This window comes from Carex rostrata, chromosome 13 (genome assembly GCF_964058835.1).
Source record: "Carex rostrata chromosome 13, lpCarRost1.2, whole genome shotgun sequence".
NCBI classification, from domain to species: domain Eukaryota; kingdom Viridiplantae; phylum Streptophyta; class Magnoliopsida; order Poales; family Cyperaceae; genus Carex; species Carex rostrata.
Window position 1 is genome coordinate 1,685,337 of NC_135930.1, and position 16,551 is coordinate 1,701,887.

General features: G+C 29.9%; 2 protein-coding genes across 2 annotated transcripts; both read right to left on the reverse strand.

The window, feature by feature from the left end:
- Positions 1–515: 515 nt before the first annotated feature.
- On the reverse strand, positions 516–4,316 carry LOC144564042 (bifunctional nuclease 2-like). Its single transcript, XM_078313537.1, has 10 exons — positions 4,236–4,316; positions 3,678–3,985; positions 3,256–3,426; positions 2,772–2,821; positions 2,440–2,496; positions 2,276–2,341; positions 1,709–1,783; positions 1,501–1,607; positions 923–1,014; positions 516–808 (listed from the first exon to the last, which is right to left on the reverse strand). Exons 2-10 carry the CDS (start codon positions 3,973–3,975, stop codon positions 753–755), a joined length of 972 nt encoding a protein of 323 aa, XP_078169663.1. The 5' UTR covers positions 3,976–3,985; positions 4,236–4,316; the 3' UTR covers positions 516–752.
- Positions 4,317–9,794: 5,478 nt separating this feature from the next.
- Positions 9,795–14,094, reverse strand: LOC144564041 (bifunctional nuclease 2-like). The gene is made up of 10 exons (XM_078313536.1): positions 13,947–14,094; positions 13,036–13,346; positions 12,462–12,632; positions 11,909–11,958; positions 11,581–11,637; positions 11,422–11,487; positions 11,232–11,306; positions 11,017–11,132; positions 10,841–10,932; positions 9,795–10,082 (listed from the first exon to the last, which is right to left on the reverse strand). The coding sequence occupies exons 2-10, from the start codon at positions 13,334–13,336 to the stop codon at positions 10,027–10,029; spliced, it is 984 nt and encodes a 327-aa protein (XP_078169662.1). The 5' UTR covers positions 13,337–13,346; positions 13,947–14,094; the 3' UTR covers positions 9,795–10,026.
- Between the last annotated feature and the right edge of the window lie 2,457 nt (positions 14,095–16,551).

Here is a 16,551-nt window from a genome sequence, read left to right on the forward strand (position 1 = left end):
ATGATATCCACATTAAAATATGTTTGGATACCAAATTTTGTATTTTTGAAAAAAATTTACTATTTTTTCAAATAGATACAAAATTATTGTTTTCAGAAAATTTTGTACCTATCATTGAAAAATAGTAAACAATTTTAAAAAAATATAAATTTTGGCCTCCAAGTACATTTTAATGTGAATATCATTTTGAGCGGTTCGGATCGTCAGTTTGTACTTTGAAATCGAAGATAAAGATGTGGATATAATTGGAACATGAAAGCAATGAACAATTGAGCAATCCTCAAAAATTACATTTCAAAAATTTACATGTAGTTCAAACATTCAAAACTAGCGTGATGAATTCTCAAAACAAAGACTACAAAAATAAACGAAACAAAACATTAATTAATTTGGTTTTTTTTTGGGTATATAGATTGCATTTTGAGATCTTGTGAAAGATAATAAAAAAGTGAAACCAAATGTGAAATAAAAAAATTATATGAACATGTATAAAATACAAACGATGAGATGGCATGGAATCAATAAGAAGATAAAATCCATTATAATTAGTTCCATACATATATGCCTACATGACACACAGAATGCCACCACATACCATGTCAGATGCCAAGTGGTACTGGTAGCTACATGTTTTGATATATATATATATATATATTCACATATTTACAATCTATATTTACATATACTACCCACCATTTCATCAGATGTATTGGGCCCCATAACATATCAATCCACTTCTATTTACAACATTTTTAGGCCCATTTCTTGCTCTTAGTCCTAAACTTATTGAGCTTATCCCTCCATAAAGCTGTACAAAAAAAAACATCAAATGGTTACTTACAAAGATAAAAACATGGTATGGAATTTGGTGTGATGAACTTCTGAATTTAACTAAAACCCTCAAAAGGCAGAAATATTGTACCAGCATCCTTGTACCGTTCTTCACCAGCCGCAATAAGCATGTTGCTTATCAAATTAAACTCCTTCGCCTCAATGCAAGGCTGCCCGTCAGGTCTGCGTAGAAAATTTAAACGGTGAGGGGCTGAAACGTAAACTGCAAAAATATGATAAATGTGTGGTAGTTGGGATTTGAACCCATCTCCATAACCACAATGTGAAACTCTAACACTGGGCTACAAGCACACATTTGATATTTTATGAGACGGACTAAATTAAATTTTGAGAAAGACTAAGGTGCTATGCATAAGGCCTTCCATGCTATTGCCTCAAAAACCTATCATATAAACTTTAAACTTCAATTTAAGTAGCTAAGTATATTGTTATATAATGAACTTGTAGAATACCAATTTTACTATTTTTTTGGAATTTATTTACTATTTTTTACAATTTATGAAAGATGACATAAAATGGCCCAAAATATTGGCAATTTTCTTGTAGAATACCCCTTCGCTTGCATTAAGATCCACCCTTCCAGGTATAACAAGGGCATATGAACAATGTACAAATTAAGTTTTAAAAGGGAATTGAACAAAAATGTACCTATCAAGTTTAGTAAATAGTATTCCATCAGAGAGAGTAGACTTGGTCTGCTCAATCACTCTAACACCGTCACTATATGCAATGCTCCTGTTCACTTGTATCGGTACCTGAAATTCAAATTTGTTTTACTAGCAAAAAAAGACAAAAGCGGCATTATTATACTTCTATTGAACTAGTAAATTTATGTAAGAACAGAGGTGTCAAAAACCTTGCAACGAACAGCAACATTTATTGCGTCAGAAGGGCGGCAATCAATAACTTTAGTATCATTGTCATCTCCGATCTAATTAATGAGCAAAGGCAAAAACACAAATTATAAATGTTTCAATGAGCATAAATAAAAGTATAAAGAACTTTGAATCATAGATAAACCTTCTGGAGTTTCCAAAAATTATTACTCTACAGGACAAAGGGAAAATTGAACCATAATAGAAGTTCATCTAAAAATGCTTCGCAGTGGGTCCAACTAAACAGTCGTTAACTATCCGGAATATGCAGTCAGGCTGATCCAGGATTTGAAAAATTATTAAAGGGTTTTAGAAATGAAATACCAAATGAGGAAAAGATAGATATAATGTATAATTTTGGATTACAGAATTAGGGGAATACTGGTCATCGTTTACTTTTCTCAGTGGACTGGCACTTTTGCAATCTATGGATAGTTCTTCTACTGCAACATCTCTTTTAATTTTTTTGTGCAAATACTGGTAAACATTCATTGCAAAAGGCTAAAGAAAATGCATTACTTTACCAGAAGTCTAGAACTTATTCATACCTTGGCAAAGTAAATCTCAGCAAAGTATGCATTATCCACACTTTTTGTGACCCGAACCCGTTTCACCTGATGTACAAATGAATTAAAAATTTCCAATATCATGCATGTGAAAGAAAAAAAAATCATGCATGAAGTACAAAATTTTGAAAACAACATAAACTTACTGCATAGCCCATAATCTCTGTCATCGCTTTAAGCACTTCATATATAGTTGGTCTTGCCTAAATGCATAAAACAACCAATTATGATCAAGAAAGGTTTTTAATTTTCTTTCTTCGAATTTCAAATTCAAGTATCACTATAAAAAGTGTGGAGTTGAAAATTTCCAACTACCACCATTTGTTTAAAACTGTTAGTCTCAGTAGATGAATAACAAATTAGAAATCACTTATTTAAGTTCAAATCTTATATTTTACATCAAATATATTTCTTTTATCTGAATTAGAAATTATGATCAAGAAAGTCTTTATTTCATCTGTTTAAGGGTATGTCTTACGAGTGGAACATCTCGAACAGCAGCCATAAGCAGAACAGATGGCAACTCCCCTGAAAAGTTGTAGTAGATTGAGAGTTTCAATCAATTTCATCCCTGAAATTTTCTCATATTACAAAAAATAACAAAGGAGCTATTTTTTTTTTTAAATTTTATGCCCAGTACACTTTGATTTGAAAATAAAATAATCTTTTTAAGCAACCCACCCACTATAATCCCCATTTCAATGCCACTTCAAAATTCACTTTTCTTACAAAATAACATCAACCATTTGATGTTTGATTAATTAAATGAAGTAAATAATATTTCAACACTTTTTATGTGGATACAATACTATAGGATAACAAAAACAGTACTACCCAACATAAATTTTTGAACTCGACACAACTCTATTTTTCCTTCGCAAAAAAGCAAAAAAATAAAAAATAAAATAAATTAAAGGTGATTTATGCTTCCCCTAGGAAAGAACAGTATAAAGAATACGAACAAACAATAATAGGTAGGAGAAGGCCGCTTCCATCTTCCATCTTTAAAACAATAGTTGGTTGCGATGCATAATCACGCATGCTTCCCCCTTGGAAATTGTTATATATACACCTCATATTTTGACCATCATGCATTTTTATTATCACATTCTCTAATTCCCTCCTCACTTCCACTGATACAACAAAAAACACAAAATCCAAAGTTAAAAACACAAAATTTAGAAACTTCTCTGTCAGATTTTAGTCCCTGTTATATGACATATCAAGTGTTGGGTCCAACATAGAAACTGCATAGAAATCACAGTCAAGGGCCGAATAAAATGTACAAAATGTCTAAAGATTACCATGAATTGAACAATACTTTTGCAAGAAATGGTCCTACTTCTGAATTGAAATACAGTTATGGGGCACAATGAAAATTTACCGGCCTCCATGACACTACAGTCAACATAGTCTCCATCCCTTTCACTGAAATTGCCAGCCGTGTTTCCATTATTGTCAGAAGAACTAGAGCTACAGCAAATAGACAGCCCCTTGCTATTCCAAATCGATTTCCCAAATGAGACAGAATCAATGCCCCTGTAATTACATGTGAATCCCCAGAAACTGCTTCCACCTCTCTTTGTAAAATGATTTCCTGCAAATGCAGTTGCAGTAGGTACTCTGGTAATTTTCAGATGTGCAACTGAGCTGCATAGAACAGGTCCTTCCAGAGTGGCCATTTTGTATTTCCTAATTAAGCAAGGCTATTATTGAAAAAAGTCAATTATACTTCAAAATTGCTACCTGGTTGAGTGGAAACACACAAAGTTATATCAAATCAAAAATTAAGGTTTTACAGATCAAAGATCAACAACCCTACAGGAAGAAGAGAGGATATTTAAGCTCAATACCCTGTCTGAAATAAAAATAAAATAAAATAAAAACTACTATAAGAAAGCAAAACTATTCAGATTTATCTGCAATAGAAATTATTTCTCACCAGTGAAAGAGAGAAGATTGGGGAAGAGGTGGAACCAAACTTGAACCAATCCCGGAGGAGATTGAAAGATCATTTGGGTAGTGCTTTACTTTTGTTTTGTCTGAAAAGATAGATAATCATTTACCTAAGGTACCTCAAATTTTTTGTTTTGATAAGAGCCGTCCGATCTGACTTTGCACGTGTATTAAAGTGACCTGTGCATTCCAGATCGGACCGGATTGGCCCGGATTATATTTGGACGGTCCTGATTCAAGCTTAACATTTAAGTTACTGCAGAGGAAATGGACTCCGAAAAGGTAGACTGTGCACTGGGTATAAATACGATTTTACCCCTTGAAGTGGTCTCAGATAATATAAAAAATTGAATAGGAGGTTTCTTGTGAGATTTGTAAAATGGAAACGGTCTACAAGACTGAAACATTAAAAAAAAAAAAAAAATGGCTGTTCATATTTAAAAAAATGATTATGATAATTTTCCGCACTTAACTTCTATAATTATCTTGGGAACCACAAAAATTTCAACACTTATTTTTTTTCTAAAATATTAATCTCCATGCACAGAAGTATTTATACGTAAATAATTTTTACATAAATAATTATCTCTCCACCCAAATCTCAAATTACATGAGGGGTCATACACGTTTTTAGAGGTGAATTTTTTTTCTTTATTTAATCTCGTCCACATTTCTGACGATCTATGATGAATTTTACAAATCTAAAACCACGAACGTCTTCTATGTAATTTTATCTTTCAAATACGATCCATAATGACATACTTTCAGGCTTGTCATCACACAAGTATTTAGACCTCGTTGAGCAAGTATTTATACCTATACTTGAAAGTATTTTTTACATATGACACTGACTGACATATGAAAGTACTAATATGTATTACAGTATTTATACTTATGTAAAAAATACTTCAATAATCACGTCGTATACGTTTATCGTGATAAATATTTTTTTGTATGGATAAATAATTAGTGGGGACCGTAATACAATCTCTAATTTTAGAAGTGTTTAAATAATTAGTGTGGACCATAATACAACATTTCTAAATTGTAGTTGTGAGCATAGAGGGGGGATAGAGTGTGGGGATGAATATTATTATTCTTAAAAAAAATACTAATGCCATAATATATTTTATAAAAATTATATGAGTTGGGCTACGGTGCTTCGCGAAGTAAAACGAGTATTTTACTTCACACTCATATTTTACAATTTTAAAATTTAAAACGTCGATTCAAACCGTTCAAGTTGATATCCATACTAAATTGTGCTTGGAGACCAAATTTTATATTTTTTGAAAAAAATTTACTGCTTTTTTAGAATTTTTGAAAATCGCCGTTTTTTATGGTCCATAATTTTCTGAAAAACAGTGATTTTAAAATATTCTAAAAAATTAGTAAAAAATTTCCAAAAATTGTAAAATTTGGTCTCTAAGCACAATTTAATATGGAGATCAACTCGAATGGTTCGGATCAACGTTTTGAACTTTTAAATTGAAGATATAGACGTGAAGTAAAACACTCGCTTTACTTCGCGAAGTAACGTAGCCCAACTCAAATTATATTATTATGTGTTCAGATTTGATGGAAAATATTTGAAATATTGACTTCTCGTTTTCATATTGTTTCCAAAAATATGAAAATAAATTGTTGTCCCCTTTTTTGGTTTATTTGGTCTATAAAAGAAAATTTTCCATTCATATTTTTATACGTGTTGTGTTGTGTTTTTTTTTTTAAAAAAAAAATCATATTTTCGTAAACAACATGTGTACCAGCACAACACGTGCAGGTGCATCTATCGTATTCCTATCACGTTTGAAAACATGTGTAATGTGTTGTAATTATTTTTGAAAATTCACTATAATTAAGAAGCTACATACCATTTTAAATTGAAGCACACTAGTCTCTATTTTTCTAATCTCTCTATCAATTTCAAAGTAGTGTAGATTAAGGGTCTGTTCGTTTGTCACAGGATTATACGGGATGGGATTTGATGGGGACGGACAGAGGCAGATTCAATTGAAGACAATGGGGGTCAATTGATCCCCATTTTTTTTCAAAATTTAATTACTAAGAATGTATTTGTTATATATTTTAGTGTAAATATTATGGGTATTTTAAAATTGATCCCCATACTTTTGTTAAAAATTTATATACTTGACACCCTTTTTTTTAAGAGAACAAACTAACTATTTAATATGTGTGCAATATGGAGACTTGTAGTGTTTTCTCTCAAAAAAGATGAGAATTCAAGTACCTCTTCACGTGAAACTCTCTCTCTAGCTTCCACTCTCAATTTATTTTCAACTGACCTACCCTTCATTGTGGGACCCCACTGAAATTTTTTTTTTTTAGTATGTGTTTTGACCCTCATTGGTTAAAACTCTGGCTCCGCCCCTGGGGACGGAAATCCACTTTTGAAAATATGGAAACCTATCGGTATGGGTATGTACGCGATTGATTATGGGAATGTGGTAAAATGAGTGTTCGGTTGTATCATAGAATTAGTTGTGAAAAATCATATTTTCTTTCTAAATGATTGATATTATAAAATTATTAAAAATGTAATTAAATAAAATAGATTAAAAATAACATAACCTTACTTATTAATTATTATTTTAAAATATAAATATTTTGATAATTAAATAAAATAAGAAAATAGATACAAATAAATTAAGAAAATATTTATAAAAAATAAATTAGTTAAATCCAATTTAATATTATTACTTGTGATAAAATAGCTTAATTATGTCAAGAGGCAACTCAATTTATTGATTTTTTCACTTGAGCTGCACCAATTGGGAAAAATAAAATGAACTTTGACTCAATTTAATTTTTTCTATGTGAATAGTGCTGTTGAAAGAGAAAAAGGGAACCTCATGGGAATTAATTAGGAATTTAATTAGGAAGATACCATGTTGCAGAACACATCTGGGGTTAAATCAGTGTTGTAAATAATGATATGTGATCGTTGGACGGACGGGGTACCGCCAAACGATTAATCGGTATGTGGCCGATTAATCGGAATTATGCGGACAATTTAACGTTTTTATTAAATTTATGTATATATATCATAATTTATTTAACTCATTAAACTTATCAAATATACTTAATTTAACTTAATTTCGTTATTATAACATGACACTATACTTTTTTTAACGCACAAGCACTTTACATGAGTCAATAACACATTTATTTAATGAAAAAAATAAATTCTAGAGTTAAACTTTTTTCAAATACTAATAACATATTATGTGAAAGAAATAAAACATTCCAACATAAAATCACTAAATTTAATTTATAATAACAACTTAATTTCATAAATGAATATGTTGTACTAATTGAAAAAATTATATCAGTAATTAGTAAGAAAAATATATAATAAATAAATAGAAGAATAATTAATCAATTTTAAAGTAAGTAAGAAGAAAAAACATATATATAAAATATTAAACGTATGTTCAAGTACAAACAAAACTACAATACATAATTTATAAAACTTATTATTACACACTATCACATAAAAAAAAGTCAATGTGAAAAAAAATTACTGAAAAAAATTAAAATAAACGGAAATAAACAGAAATAAACGGCCGATTACTCGGTAAAACGGTTGATTAATTGGTAAAACAGCCGATTAATCGGGTCCCACCACAAACATCTTCAGTTTGGCCACCGTTACCAATTAATCGGCCGTCACAAACATTTTTTACAACATTCGGTTAAATATCAATATTCTGTTTTTTTTCCCATAGAACCCATGCAACCGAACAGGCCTAACATTGTTGTTTATTCCGAGCAAAGGGCATTTTCGGTATAAAGTTCTAATTCCGAAAATAACCTTGGGCATACGAATTCGTCTACTGCAGATATTGTCCCTTCCCTTAATTTGGTATCTTCTTTTTATGAAATTACCATATTACCCCTAAAAGCATGGGCCTGCTTAATAAGTGAGCGTTACAAAATTTGGTTATAATTGTCATTTCCGTTGGCGGCGACTAGACGACATGGTTACTTCCAAGCGGATCCCACCGCGATGAATTCTGACTGTTTCTGAGGAAATTTTTGTAAAAAAAAAACTATTTTGGATATAGATAGAATCAGAGAATCATGAAAAAAAAATATTACAAAATAATCTCGAGAAACCAGCGACTGACACGTGTACCCAGAAAAAATACCGAAAGGATAAGGCCCGCCGCAATCTCTGAAAAGTGAAAAGGTGAAAAAGAGTTGAAATTTGTTTGTTTTCAAAACACCACTTGAAATACTTTTGAAAATTGGCAAATATTATAAAGGAAAACGGTCTATGTATAATATTTTGTAAGGAATGTTTATTTAATAATTAATTAAGTCTTTTAACTTCTGTTGAAACTTTTGCAATAGAGTAGGATTCAAATCTGTCTTTTATATCTCAATTGTATATTTTATTTTTATCTATATGTTTAAAGTCGAAAAAGTCAATGCAAATTGTTTGATATAATCTCTATATTAATATGTACTTGAAGATTAAATTTTATATTTTTTTAAAAACTATTATTTTTTTAGATTGATACAATATTATGAGTGAGTCTATGGTAGTATGCATAGCACGAATTGATCTGTAATACGAATTAATATTTTTATTTTCAAAATCCTAATGGTCAATTCGAATTGTTCAACATAATTTCTATTTGAATATGTACTTGCAAACCGAATTTTATACTCTTAGAAACTTTTTACTATTTTTTAAAATAGATAGAAAAACACTTGATCTGAAAATTATTAATTTTCTACCTATCTTAAAAAATAATAAAAAAAAATTTTAAAAAAATATAAAATTTGATCTGTAATTACATATTTATATAGAAATCATGTTGAATGATTCACATCGATCGTTAAAAATTTGAAAACAAAAATATGAATCTATATTACAGACCAATTTGTAATATGCATAATTCCATAGACTCACTCCAATATTATTATGTTTTCTCTTCTACAAACTTTTGAAAAAAATGATTTTGTAACTATCTAAAAAAAATGCAACAATTATAAATGGACCTCATGTTAAGTTGTTCGGAACAACTGTTTAGACTTTGAAAATGAAGATAAAGATGTGAAACACAATTACAAATTACTTGTCTTGTATTACCAGTAATAAAATGATGAGGTTCAAGTTACTACTAATCAAAAAAATGTAAGTTAATGTACTAATTAAAGAATTTTCTGTTAAAAAAAAAAATGCAAGTTTACTACCTCAACAATTAAGGGTAAACACTTTGACAGAGCAGTTTTTAATTCATGCAGCACATAAGTCGTGTGCAGTGTTATTTTGATTCTATTATGTGCGCTGTATGAATTAAAAATTGCTCTGTCAAAATCTTCACCCAGAATTAAGCTGGGGGCACTTTCAACAGTTGACAATTGTAAGATTTTATTAACAGTAACCACAACACTAATAGATTCAAATGCAATATAGCAAATAAGATAACAAACAAATGAAACCAAAAGCAAATTAAAAGATTGTATCAACACACACACACACACACACATATGCTGAGATAAATAAGTAAAATGGGAGTCCAAAAGAGATAGAATGGATTATAATTAGTTCAGGGATGCCTACAACAGACCACATCAGATGCCAAGTGGTACTGGTAGCTACATGTTTTGATATATATATATATATATATTCACATATTTACTATCTATATTTACATTCATACATATTATATATATAAACTACCCACCATTTTCATGGGATATACTGGGCCCACACATCAAATCATCTTTTATTTACATCATTTTTAGGCCCACTTCTTGCTCTTAGACCTAAGCTTATTCAGCCTGTCCCTCCAAATAGCTGTATAAAAATAAGTGTTAGTAAAATAAAAAATCAAAGGTTACTTGTTAAAAATACATCATGGTTCAGTTTTTCGGTTTAAATGGTTCGGTTGAATTTTTGAATTACTTCGGTTTTTTATATTTGATGGGTTTAATCTCTCTTATTTTGATTCGACTGATATATCTTGATACTTATTTCTATGATGAGGAAGGCTCGAGTGCTATGGATAGCATAAGGTCATCCGTGCTACGGCCTCAAAAACCTATCGTATAAACTTCAAACTTCGATTTAAGTAGCTCACTAAATTGGTTATACAATAAACTTGTAGAATACTAATTTTTAAGCCATTATTGACCATATTTCATAAATCATAAAAAATAGTAGAAAAAATTCAAAAATAATAAAAATTAGTATTCTACAAATTTATTATATAACCAATTTATTGAGCTACTTAAATCGAAGTATGAAGTTTATACAATAGATGTTTGAGGCCGTAGCACGGATGACCTTATGCTATCCATAGCACCCAAGCCTTCCTCTTCTATGATTATTAAATATATATGCCTATATATTAAGTTTTACCTTTTGAAATTTAATATATATTATTGCATTTCTCAACCAAACAAACCAAAATTTATTTTGGTTTTTTTGGTTCAGAGATTTTGAAAACCGAATAAACATTTTGTTTGACTATTTTAATTCGGTTTAAACCAAACCGACTGTTTGAACACCCCTAGTATGGTATTTGTTAGCCTTAAAAGGAAGAAATATCATACCGGCATCCTTGTACCGTTCTTCAGTAGCTGCAGTAAGCATGTTACATACCAAACCAAATTCCTTTGTCTCAATGCAAGGCTGGCCATCAGGTCTACATCAATCAACCATAAAGTAATATTAATTTTTAGAAAATGTACATATAATGTTTTACAAGGGCATATGAGCAAAAATGTACCTATCAAGTTCAGTAAATAGTAATCCATCAGAATGAGTAGCATGTGCTAACTTGTTGTGCTCAACCACTCTCATACCGTCGCTGTATACAATGTTCCTGTTCACTTGTATCGGTACCTGAAATTCAAATTTGTTTTTTACTTGCGTAATAAAACAAAAGCCACATTATATACAGAACAAGTAAATTTATATATGTAAGAACAAAGTGTCAAAAACCTTGCAACGGACGGCGACATTTATTGCGTCAGAAGGGCGGCAATCGATAACTTTAGTGTCATTCTCATCTCCAATCTAATTAATAAAAAATATTCAAAACCAGAAATTATATCAGTGAACATAAATACTGGTAAATAGTGATTGTAATAGGCCAAAGAAATTGCATTATTTTACTAGAACTTATTCATACATTGGCAAAGTAAATCTCAGCATAGTATGCATCCTGCACACTTTTTGTGACCCGAACCCGTTTCACCTAAATTACAAATGAATTAATTAGTTCAAATTTCATCCATGCGAAAAAAAAAAATGCATGAATTACACAATTTTGAAAACAACATAAACTTACAGCATAGCCCATAATCTCTGTCATCACTTTAAGGACTTCATATATTGTCGGCCTAGCCTGAAAACATAATACAACCAATCATGATCAGGAAAGGTTTTTACTTTTCTTTTCTTTCAATTTCAAACTCGAGTGCAGCTTTAAAAAGAATGGAGTTGAAGTTTAACACCATTTGTTTTAAAACTGGTAGTCTCAGTAGATGAATAACAAATTAGCAATCACAAAAGTTTAAATCTCATATTTTACAAAAGATAAGCTGTTTTTATTTTTTTTCTAGTTGAAATAAATAATAAAATTAAAATCATTTCATGTGTTTAAGGGTATGTCTTACAAGTTGAACATCTCGAACAGCCGCCATAAGCAGAACAGATGGCAACTCCACTGAAAAGTTATAGTAGATCGAAAATTTCAATCAAATTTCATCCCTAAAATTTTCTCATATTATAAAAAATAACAAAGGAGCTTTTTTTCTAAAAAATTTAGCCCAATGCACTTTGATAAGAAAAAAAAAATAATCCTTCAAAGGAACCCACCCAAATATTATCCTCATTCTAAGCCACACATCAAAATTCACTTTTTCTCACAAAATAACATCAACCATTTGAAGTTTGACTTTTTAAGTGAAGAAAATAACATTTCAGCACTTTTTATGGGGATACAATAATTATACTATAGCTATCAACAGAGGCGGAGCTAGACTTTCAAGCTATGGGGTCATTCATATAAAAGTTCCATGTTGTGTATGGCGGTCAATTTTAGTGTACCCATAGCATTTTACTCTAAACATTATTATCCAACATAAATTTTTAAACTCGACACAATTCTATTTTTCCTTTGCAAAAAGAAAAAAATATAATAAAAAGTGATTTAAAAGAATTACTAACAAACAATAATAGGAAGGAGAAGGTCGCTCCCGTCTTCCATCTTTAAAACAATAGCGGGATGTGGTGCATAATCGGGCAAGCTTCCCGCTTGGGGATTGTTATATACACACCTCACATTTGTACGGTCCCGCATTTTTATTATAACACCGTCTGATCCCCTCCTCACTTCCACTGGTAAAAAAAATAAAAAAAATCCAGAGTTAAAACACAATTTAAAACATCTCTGTCAGTATAACCTGTTAAATGGGTGGGTCCCACCTGGAAGATAAACTTCAACAAAAATATAAGTTAAACACAACATATACTATCTTTTGCATGAACTAACTTACCGGAAATTAAATAACTTACATATTTTCACCTCTGAAGTTCATAATATCATATTTACCCTTCTAAATTTCAGAAACTCGCAAATTTAAAAATTTTATTGTCTTTACTATTAAAACTCATTTTAAATTTAAGTACCCACTTTACTCTTTATTAAGAAAAGAAAAAAAAAGTGTCTCAGAAAAATGTTAGTTGGGGGGCAAAATGAACAAAAAATAAAAATAAAACAATAAGAAAATTAAAATATTACCAGCCTCCATGACACTACAATCGACATAGTCTCCATCCCTGTCACCGAAATTACCAGCCATGCTTCCATTGTCGTCAGAAGAAGAACTAAAGCTACAGCAAATAGACAACCCCTTGCTATTTCTAATTGATTTCCCAGATGAGACCGAATCAATGCCCCTGTAATTACATGTCAAGCCCCAGAAACTGCTTCCTCCTCTCTTTGTAAAATGACTTCCTGCAAATGCGATTGCAGTAGGTACTCTCATGCTTCTCAGATGTGCAACCGGGCGACATAGAACAGGTCCTTCAAGAGTGGCCATTTTCTACCTCCTAATTAAACAAGAATGCATTACTCACCTTATTTTCGATAATTTGAAGGTTATTTTTTAGGAATCTTGATGAATCTATTATCATAATCCAAAAATTTACATCGTCTATTAATTACACTCAATCTCAAGAAACAAAACAGTTCCAGTTAACAAAAAGACCCAAAGCAGTAAAACAAATGCAATCTCAAAATGAACAAAAAGGAAAGCCCGAAGCCCGGTACCAGAAACCGTAGTACCCCTTAGCAACAGTTCCACCTGTACCAAACAACAGTACCACCTCTACCAGTACTCTATTGGTTTCACATATACTTCAAAATCGCTTTGATTGATGAAAGCACAAGTTATCATACCAAATCAAAAAACTAAGATATTTGTAGATCAAAGATCAACAACTTCTCTATTGATAATACCAAAAATACAACAATAGTTTCTCTAATCGTAACTATATATCTATCTATAGCAGTTGTTATCAAGGTGCCCAACAAAAAATTAACTATGATCTATGATCAGTAAAAAAAGAGAAGGTACCCAACTACAAACAACTCAGTTCTAATCAGAATCAAGATAGAAAACACAAGATACTGAACTGATTTCAACTTACCAGTGAAAAAGAGATGATCGGAGAAGAGGTGGAAAAACCCAACTTGATCCAAAGAGAGAGAATGTGAACTGAGATATGATAGGGGCAGTGTTTCTTATCTAAAAAAGAAGGTAGATGAAAGGTCGACTGTGCTTTGGGTAAAAGTACCATTTTGCCCCTCTAAGTGCTTTTAGATTCAAAGAATTGTATGGGAGGGTATTTTGTGGAATTTCTCATATGGAAGCGGTCTACAACTTTAAAAAAGTGTTCATATTTAAGAAAATACTAATAGAAGATTTATTTATATAAAATTTATATTATCATGTGTTTAATTTTGATATGGAAAATATTAAAATTATAAATTACATGTGACTAGTTCTTATTGGAAGTATGATTTTGTCAATCTAAATGCGATATTAAAGAATTATATGAGGGTATTTTATGGTATTTGTAATATGGAAGCGGTCTACTGATGAAATATTAATGTGTGTTTATTTTTAAGAAAAATCTAATACAAAATTTATATTTATTCAATTTTTTATTTAAAATATTAAAATTATGAATATTACATGTGATGTGAGTAGTTCTTATTGAAATTACAATAATAGAAAAAATTGATTTGGAAATGGTGTACAACTTTAAAAAAAGTGTTCATTTTTAAGAAAATACTGATACAAAATGGATCTTTAAAAATTTTAATATCATGAGTTTAAATTTAATATGCAAAATATTGAAATTATATATATTACATGTGAATAGTTCTTATTTAAATTGCAAAAATGGAAACAATTGATTTGGGAACTATCTCTGACTTAAAAAAAAGTGTTCATATTTGACAAAATACTATTACAAAATTATTTCTAGAAAATATATATTATCATGAGTTCAAATTTAATATGGAATTAAATTATATATATTATATGTGAATATTTCTTATTGATTTTGTAAAAATGAAAAAAAAAATTGTTAGGATCATTATAGGTCATTGCAATTGAAATTATGATATTAACTTTACGTGGAACGCTTCTTAAAAATAAAGTAGAATTGTTTGTTAAAGTATTAAAGCGGTGAAAACGTGACTACTATCGACTTTTTTTTTCTTTACGTGTTCAACAAATATGAAATAGTAGAAAAATTAAAGATGCATATTATGGTTACGGAAAAAGACACTATTTCCACTAATCCACTATCTCGGATATAGCCTATCCATTCAAATGGGATAGAAAGGATTAAAAAATGATAATTTTCCACCTTAATTTGATTTTCCGATCTGGTTTGATTATAAATATTGCACAAAATATTTGCTCAATATCTTTGTTAGGACTTTTAATATTATTTGCTGGCTTTGAAGTCACAAATAGAGAACTTATTTTTTATGTTTGATAGTTTACCAAGTAAATCATTGTTGTTTATTAACTAGCAAAAAAAGTTGCACTTGAAGAACAATTTGAGTGACTTTGTAAATTAAATTTAAAATATTTTTTTTACTTTTTTAGTGTTTTGACAATTAATAATATCACAGATTGATTTAGAATAATTTGGTGCAAATTAAAGAAAAGATTTTTTTTTTAACAAAGACCTTATTCATTATTCATAACATAATTTCAAGTTGTGGAACTATGATATATAAACTTGTATTAAAATCAATCTTTATTCTACTAAATTTACATACAACTAAATATTGTGACATAAGCATTTCATCAAATTCTTCAAAATAGATGGCAAAGGAGTAAATATTGGCTTATTTATCTTTTCTTTTTCTTTTTTAATTCTGATGTGAGTCCTCAAATATCATAGGCTATATATGTACATGGATTTCACAGTTTAATCACTAAAAGTTATTGTGACAGTAACAGACCCTATGGTGCATTTATACAAACCTAGAGGCGGTCTAAGCAATTATTCCTAGCTAAGGGTATTCTAGGTATAAAATTCTAATTCCAAAAATACCCTAATGGTGCTGCCTTGGTTTTGGGTCTACTGCGGATACTGCATTCTACAATAATTTGGAATCTTCAATTTGTAAAATTACGATATTACTCCCTTGAAAGCAAGGACCTAACGAGTAATTAAGCGAGATGAATTTTGGTTTGTATTGTCATTTCAATAACAAATTGGGGGTAATTTGGTAAATTTTTTAGGAGGTTTCTGTAGCAGATAAAACCATTTTGGATATAGATAGAATCAAACAGAGAGAAAAAAATCATAAAAAAATATTAGAGACCAGCGGTTGACACGTGTACTTGAAAAAATACCGAAAGGATAAGGTGTTGTCATAATCTATGAAAAAACTAAAAAATTTTCAAATTTCCAAGAAATTAATAAATGGTCCTTTTGAGTTATTTTCTCTAGAGAACTAATCTATTGTTATATTTCCTTTTGAAAAAATTTGCATGGACAAAATTAATTTATTTTGAAGAGAAAAGGGCATGGTTAATATTTACTAATTCTCTGAGGAAATATTTATTATTGATAATAATAATAATTAATTATTAACTCGCCTACTAGAACTTCTTTCAGATTTTTATATATTGAGTCAAAAAGACATTGATAATATTATTTTTTTTTAAATTTGAAAATATCGTTTACTTGTTCAAAAAGATATAGGTAAAATATATTCCAACAT

Coding starts and splice junctions, on each gene's coding strand:
- LOC144564042 (XM_078313537.1), bottom strand. CDS start 3,975: ATGGCCACTCTGGAAGGACCTGTTCTATGCAGCTCAGTTGCACATCTG. Junction 1,608..1,708: donor ATGTTGCTGTTCGTTGCAAG/GTTTTTGACACC, acceptor TTTGAATTTCAG/GTACCGATACAAGTGAACAG. Junction 809..922: donor AGAACGGTACAAGGATGCTG/GTACAATATTTC, acceptor TTTTTTGTACAG/CTTTATGGAGGGATAAGCTC.
- LOC144564041 (XM_078313536.1), bottom strand. CDS start 13,336: ATGGCCACTCTTGAAGGACCTGTTCTATGTCGCCCGGTTGCACATCTG. Junction 11,959..12,461: donor TCTCCTTCCTATTATTGTTT/GTTAGTAATTCT, acceptor ATAACTTTTCAG/TGGAGTTGCCATCTGTTCTG. Junction 11,638..11,908: donor CTGTTCGAGATGTTCAACTT/GTAAGACATACC, acceptor TTATGTTTTCAG/GCTAGGCCGACAATATATGA.